The 8,205-nt window shown below is 39.9% G+C and overlaps 1 protein-coding gene across 1 annotated transcript in view; it reads right to left on the reverse strand.

The window, feature by feature from the left end:
- The window catches only part of LOC139729944 (uncharacterized), a 55,209-nt gene that overhangs the window by 20,299 nt on the left and 26,705 nt on the right, over positions 1-8,205 (reverse strand). Inside the window, exon 11 of the mRNA XM_071640865.1 lies at positions 2,889-3,095. Within this exon, the coding sequence (XP_071496966.1) occupies positions 2,889-3,095 (207 nt within the window). The remainder of the gene's footprint in view (positions 1-2,888; positions 3,096-8,205) is intronic.

An 8,205-nucleotide genomic window follows, 5' to 3' on the forward strand; every position in this document is an offset into this window, starting at 1 on the left:
TTTCTACCTTATTGGTGCACTAGTGGGCATTTCTGCGTTTATACTAGGCGTCTCAACATTTGTGGGTTTAACTAGGGACCTGCATTGGGTGCATGTTATAACACAGGTATGCACTTGTGACTGTGTGTTCGTTATATCATTTAGGTACTGTTGTTCGCTGTTAGTGTTCGACGGAACCCAAATCCATTTGAAGTTTCTACCCACGCTGATGTGTGCCACGATTATTCCTTTGTTAATGAAGGATTAATAGAAGAGATGTACCGTTACCAATCTTCTTCAGGGGAAGTATACCGAGAAAAATGATTTTGTCAGTAACTGTGAGTAGCACTTCAAAAAGAAAGATCAGTATACATAGAAATGGAGGCATCATTATCTACTCCTCATGGACATCGTCCATGCCCCCCCCCCCTTTGAAGTCTACGGGTATGTTAAACGAACGATAGCGTACCGAACCCAAGCGAACAGCAGCGATCTGTGCCAGATCTGGTGCCAGATTTGGAGCTTTGGAGCGCTCTGTGGAGAAAACGCACCTTATGAGTTATATTCGAGGGGGTCACACATTTTGTAGCAATGGGTTCATTCACTCGCTGACAGATTCAACTACAATTTGTTCTCACTGATGTCCCGAACAAAGAGAGCGCACTCTTTGCATTATGACATGATATTTTCCTGTTACGCGCATTCTCCACACACGAACATTTTGGTACGCTTTTGGACCACTTTTGCCGCACATCAGGATGTAGTCCAATTTTGGTTCGGTTCGATTCCTTAATTAAGGTACACTTCAGCAGCGTTTGAACTTCTCTGGAGCTATTACAGTGCGTTTCTGTTCGCTTTCGGAGAGCGCTTGGACGCACCCTTATACATTTCCAGTCAAAAACAGTCCAAATATCACATTCCGAGGACAAGGTCCCACATAGGCACTGTTCTTTCCGAGAACAGTTAGGAGCTGGAATTCCCTGTCGTCGGAAATTGTTTCAGTGCCATCTGTGGGATCATTCCGTAACCGACTAACGGTTGATAATCACAGTGGCTAGTCTCGTTTTGTTTTTTTATATTTTTTATGTGCTTGTAAATATCTGTAAATAAGCTGTATTATAATGTAAATAACACAGTCTGTAAGAATCTTCAGATAATTGAAGGAGGCAGACCAAACCAGAAGAAGAAGAAGAAGAAGAAGAAGAAGAAGAAGAAGAAAAAGAAGAAGAAGAAGAAGAAGAAGAAGAAGAAAAAGAAGAAGAAGAAGAAGAAGAAGAAATCAAAATGTTGGAAATGCCTTACCGTGTTTAAGCTCTATCTCTTAAAGTCCAATCTCTTAAAGTCCACTCAAACAAGATATGAGACCAACACTAAAATGCTTTTTAATCTTTGATTTATTAATGAAGAAAAGTGGAATCAATGTACGAATAAGTTTCCTAAGAATCGTAGAAAAAAAAAGCTATCCACCCAAATAACGGCATGTACGAAAATGCGACAAATTCTTTTCTCAAAATGGCAAACTATGCATGTAACGAACAGTACAATAACATACGTGTTCAATTCCCACTCTAACCCAGTGGCGTAGTGTATAAGCTCTTATTTTCTTGTACATATATTTTCGCGATTGAGGAAATTACTGACGTTTTCGCGAGATGTTGTTTTCGCGAATTGACATCCATGATATCGCAAGTGCACAATTACTCAATGGCATGACAACATTTTCGTACGTTGTTAAAATCGTGGTTCAACAGTGATTGGCGAAATTCGAGAAAATTAAAGCCTCACGAAAATAAAAGCTTATATACAGTATCCAGAAGTCATCATTTCAAAGTTTTTATTGGGCACAGGTGGACTGCGAGTTGGCTGTTTGTTTACAACTGTTGTTGTCTGAAACTCCCAGATATTTTCATTCTTTCTTGACATCACCATAAATTCTTGATTACTCAATGCCATTTTTGTTTCGTTAGTATATTCCTGTATAGTAATCGAGCAAGCTACACGTTCATATTGATTAATGATTTATTCATTCTAATCGGGTTTTACGGAAGAGACTGCCTATATGGTGCTACTAAAAAGATATTGAAACGCTCGTGCATGTAATGACTTGTAAAAGAACTTCCTGGTTTGTTTGATATGATGATGATGATAATTCTACTACTACTATTACTACTAATACTACTACTACTACTACTACTACTACTACTAATAATAATAATAATGATAACGATAAAATACTAATCAATGATTTCAATAATCAAAAAGTTTAATGCTCTTATACTCTGTGCTATAAAATTCACAGGAAGGAAATGAGTAATAAAGAAATGATAAATCAAGCTGAGAAAGGCATGTGATTTTGATAAGAGAAATCAAGTTTACAGAAACTAGTTTAAGTTGGGTTAAAAAGTGACCTTGCTCAAGGGCCAGTGTTTTTGAGGCTTTTTTTCCGAGTCTTACAGCAAATCTGCAATTTAGAGCTAAATCGTTGATCAATTGTAAGTCATATGAATTACTACAGTTTTAAAATAAATTCATTTCTTTTTCTACTTACATGAAGACTACACATAACAATTTTCACCTATACTCAGGGAACGAGAATTTGTCCAAACAGAAATCTGACATGGATCACAAAAAAGTCAAGATGGAAAAGGAGGCGAGTACAAAATTTTGCAGTCAACTTCTGGACCACGAAATGACCCCATATCGATGAAAACGACAGGAAGAGAATGTGAAGGGGTAGTCACTATTATTCATAACATGGTAAGAAATAATAATACCCTTTTGATCTTAAGGCAAACGTAAGAACAATTAACCAATGAAATCAAAAGGTAGATGTCTGGTACGTTTCTTTTCGTAAAGAGTGGAGGAGGACTTCGATCTTTCAGAGCATTCCAAAGGTTGGTCAATCAAACGTTCCGGGATTGGAAGAGGACCGTTACCGCACTGCTCGCGAGGAACACACCGATCTCCGCTCCGGTCTTTCACCAGGCCTCCGAGACAGAAGCAGCCACGCACGCACACTGCCGGGCAGATTCTAGCACTGTCAGGCGGGTCGTCACAGGAGGCGGGTCCGCATCCAGACCCACATTCGAGAAACTCCATTCCGTTTGGGCAGAGATCTTAGAAAGAGAGGAACATAGCATTGCTCTGATGAAGTATGAAGACGTCAGGTACCATATCGCAATCAAACATCGATGGGGGGCATTGCATGAAGCGTTTTGTCAGATAAGCTACTGAAATCCTTGCATTTGATTGGCTGAGCGCAAATCAAAAAGAAATATTCTACAAAACGCTTCATGAAATACACCCCACCAAAATGGGTTGTTTGGTTCAGATTCTTCCAAAAGCACCAAATTTTGCTCATAGGTCCCTTGTACCATACTCTTTCTATTTTTGATGGCCGCCAAGACTAAAACCCCTTGGGGCCGCCATATTGGTGAAATCCAATATGGCCGCCATCCGGGTTAAAGGTCAACGGCAGTTATAAATTGATATGGGTGATTAATGTTATGAATCCAATGTGGAAGAATTTACGGGGTTAGAGAATGTGATTCTAAATATTATCATTTCTGCAATTCAAGGTCACTATCACCTCTCAAGGTCACTTTCAAGGTCAAATCAGGCATTTTGTGCTCTGTGAGCATTCAACTGCAATTCACTGGTACCCCTATTTTGTCCCATTTGTCATCTCTTCCATACTCCTTCAATGGTCAATTAGGGCCAAGACCGGTTCCATTCCCCTACATATCAATAATGATTATGACAAATAAATGAAAAAAAATTGTATGTAAGATATATAAATGTATATATATATATATATATATATATATATATACAGTATATATATTGAAATCTTTGAACAGAGAAAACGGGCTTCCATCGGTTTCGTTTTCTTTTCTCATTTTCTTTGCTCAAAGTTTTCTCACTATTTATCAATTGTTTCTGGTCAGTTTTTCCTTTCTTCGTTTCAATGTATATGTATATATATATATATATATATATATATATATATAGGTGATACATATATACATGCTTAAATACGGCCGCCGTCATATTCCAAGGTGCCGAATCAGGGTGCAATGGCAAAGAGGGTAATAAACACGCCTAATCTTATTTTGTCTTCGTTTTTCTTTCTGACGAGATAGCTGGATAGCACGTATTACTATGCATCTAGCTGGTGAGTTGAATGTACTTGGGGTGGACTATACTTTACCGGTTTATGGACCCTGAGTTTTCCGATAATGGAATGCCGATTCGGGATCTTTTCATGTGTCTGGGTTTGTGATTCTTTCACACAAGGGACATCCACTTTTTATATCCAAGTGATGAGGTACAAAGTGTTGTGCCTCTACTAGAGGGGACGGTATGACAACACACACCATTGCTCAGCTAGACTTGAGATAAGGCCACCCCCCCAAAAAAAAGGTTGTATTGGCGTAACATGAGATTTTCAAATAGGGTCGGTCGGGCGGATTTTTTTTTTTTTTTTTTTGCTACCTGCATTTTACGTGTATAACTCGTGCTCAGTAAACAGTTACAACTGCCGCACCGTATGTTCATCTATTCTACAACGAGGCCGATATTACTCGAATTATACTCCTTCACAGAATTTAAAGATGTTGAAATCCCTATCCTGAATGTTTTCACTTCATATTTTACGATTTTGACTTAGATCAAGGAGGTACTAGGCAAGCTTGCCTAGTACCTCCTTGCTTAGATAAGACAGATGCAAATTGACCCATATGTACGATTTTTTCATCGCACACGGCGATCTCTATACAGTCCCACATATACAGATTCGTGTAAGTTCTCCACACAAGAAACCTATGGCAAAACTGTGCACAATACACTGCAGTCTGAATGCTAAGTATACACTGTATAAATCTTGATAGAGTACGCGTCCGTGTTGGAAACAGATGACGTACTGATCAAGCGAGGCTATGCGAGGCACTAGCGAGATCTCTCCCTCGTACATCCGATATCCCCAGAGCCGTTTCCACTTCCGGGTTTTTTGCGATCGCGATCGCAGTCAAGAAGATACTTGATATCGATAGCAAAAAAAAATAATAAAAAAACATAGGGTCGGCGGAATTTTTAGGGTCGGGCGGGTTACGCCAATACAACAACTTTTTTTTTTTTGCCTAAGTGGGATTCGAACCCGCGTCGGAACACAAGTCTTTAGACCGCAAGCCATACGCTACCGACTGAGCCACCTCGTCACCTTTCATGGTCAATTATATAACTTTCCAGCTCGCAAGCGATATGATTCTCCTCCTGCTGAAATTGGTGTAGGCCTGCTCTCCCTTGACAAGACAGCGTCTGCTTCTTCAGTGAAGGAAGCAATGGCCGAGCTTCCAGGGAATCGAGCTCCTCAATCAAGGTCAGACCAGTATTCTAGGGGCAGTTAACTAAATTCGATCATTAAAGTCCTTTAATGGCAGTATCTTATCAGAGTATATAGGTGAAGACAATTCAGCTGAAGGTTTTTTCTTATCTTTTTTTTTATTCTCTTTTTATTAAACGAAACCGTTTCTTTACTGAAAGCGCAAATGGCTAGGGAAACTGACACCTATTGATGTTGTATGGGATACTGGTCCTGGAGAAAATAATCTTAACTTTCTTTGCGCAGGAACACTGTGCAGTCCTCTCACAAGAGATGGTGATGGCACCACTCAAATCTCAAATTATGATTGGAAGAGCGCAGCGGCTTCCTGAAAATTAAGGTTGAAAAATAAAGAACTGCCCTCATTTATCAGCGCAGAGATACCCAAGAATAAATGGGACGGACAACTCATCCTGAGCACCTGATTCGAGACGGAAATATCCAATAGGAATTGTGATCTCACAACCCTTCAGCTTTCCAACAACTTAGATGCGATCTACGCAAATATATCCTTACAAAGGATGACATGTTTTCTGAAAGCATTTCTGAAAACAGTACAATCGCACGGATGAGCATAACATCACATTTTCGGTAGTGTGTGGTTTTTTTTATCCCTTTGATTGGAGGGAGTTACGGGTGGGTCGTGGTATTGAAAAGATAAAGGCCTTTTCAACTCTTTCCTGTACAGCATACCTCTCTTCCAGAGCCCAACATCAGGTACTGACAGGGTGCGACATTACTTCAGACTTGCTTTGATGTGGCATGCAAAATGTCTAAGTAGTATGGGTCAGCAAACCAGAGCTCACTGACACTTTAACTATTTTAACAATCGTGCTCATGTCCAGCAAGGACTGATGAGCAACAAGGTTTATGGGGCAGTCAGCGTCAACGAGGGTAGGCGTCATCTCGTCATAACGTGGGAGCAGATCATCAGAAACTTCATCTGCTCAAGCGGCGCTGTATCAACATTTCGAAGATGAGTGCTGCTGCAAGTGATTTTCTACTGGAATCATGACAGCATGGGTCATGATGTGATCCCTGACTCCAGGGAGTGGAGTTGAAGGAATGATGGCACAGGTACATGTCAATTACTAGTACTATCAGCCACTCTCCGCAATGCTTCAGTACCAAATTTCATTCTTCTGCACCACAGCTGTTTCAAGGCATGCATTGGGAGGTGGAAAACATGGAAATGGAAAAAAAAATAATGAAATGAATGAATGAATGAATGAATGAATGAATGAATGAAGGTGAAAATGCACAATGTAGAGCAGGTGTCAGACGAGCCATGGTCAGTAGTTTGATGTTACTGCAAACTTAAAGTGGGAGGGGGTGATTGAGGGCCTATCTGACGGGAGGAGACATTTTCGCAATGCCAGCGTCTCGAAGAAATTATTTTCGCTGTCACAACTAACGCGATTTCCAGGGCGACGTCCAAGACGTCTTCAAACAAAGGGACAACTTATTTGCTTGAAAGTCACGGGGATGTTGGCGCGGCTTTTGCAGTCGCAGGGACTTATCAGAGACGTCTTTTCTCAGCGACTTCTCCCTTTCATCGCCATTATGTTATAACGGTCTCCATATATATATATATATATTATATTCCATAGCTTTGGACAGAACCTCACTTAAAAGCTTGTGTAGCCATATTATAACAGGCCATAATTGAAATGATGCAGAAAAAAAAATAACCGTAAGTAATCATTAAAAATGAAATTGAAGGGTTACCAAGTCTTCAAAATCAATTGTGAAATAAGGATCTGAGTAAGATGCCTTAAACCTAATTACTCTCAGAAAGGGGTTCCTATTATGATTCATGAGTGTATACCTAGTGTTTGAAATCTTAACACGAAAGCAGATATACTGATGTTACTCGTGAGAAAGCCCATCTCTCCCTCTCCCTCTCCCACAGCCCTCAACAGCTGCAATTCTATAAGCAGGGCTGGCATTCCTCCTATATTGACTATAGGCAAGCCATTTTCTAAAGTACCTATTGTGAATATAATGGTTTGACCCCAAATGACCTTTAGGGAGACCTTATATGAAAAAGTTGATATCAGACCATAAAAACGTCACAATCGAATTCCTTGACCCATAAAACCTCTAAAGGTGACTTTTCAAATTATTGTCAACACTTTAAAGGTTTTTAATTGTTATACCGGCCTTTAAACGTAGGTGGCAGCCATATTTGATTTTGCAAATATGCCGCCCCGGAGGGCGCCCTTCACAAGAAATACGCCTTCTTTTTTTCAGGCGTCGACAACTGCAATTATATTACTAAGGCTGGCATTCCTGGAATATTGACCATGGGCAAGCCATTTTTTTTCAATAAACTGTTATGAATACAATGGCTTGACCCCTAAATGACCTTAAGGTGACCTTATAAGGAAAAATTGACTTCAGACCATAAAAACAACTTTAGGTTCGAATTCCTTGACCCAGAAAACCTCTTAACCCGACTTTTTAAATGATTGTAACCCTTTTATGTTTTCAAATGCAAGTGTCCTTTAAACCAATATGGCGGCCATATTGGATTTTGCCAATATGGCCGCCCCAGAGGGTGCCCTTTTTGGCGCCTATCAGAAATCGAAATAGTATGGTTTGGGCTACATGTGTGCCAATTTTTGGTGCTTTTGGAAAAATTTGAACCAAAAATCCCTTGCGCCCCCCATTACAATACTTTTCTTCTGTTGTAACAATTAAGAGACTAAAAAAAAAGAAAGAAAGCAAATCATGCACATAGCAAAGGAATAGTTGTGAGGCTGGGATATAATCTCATCTACATCATGCCACATGTCTCATCCCATTTACAGCACCACTCTTTCTCGAATTCCATAATTTATGTT

Source organism: Diadema antillarum, unplaced genomic scaffold, assembly GCF_040938485.1.
Source record: "Diadema antillarum isolate AM-2024a unplaced genomic scaffold, OU_Dant_1.0 seq00000271_RagTag, whole genome shotgun sequence".
NCBI classification, from domain to species: Eukaryota; Metazoa; Echinodermata; class Echinoidea; order Diadematoida; family Diadematidae; genus Diadema; species Diadema antillarum.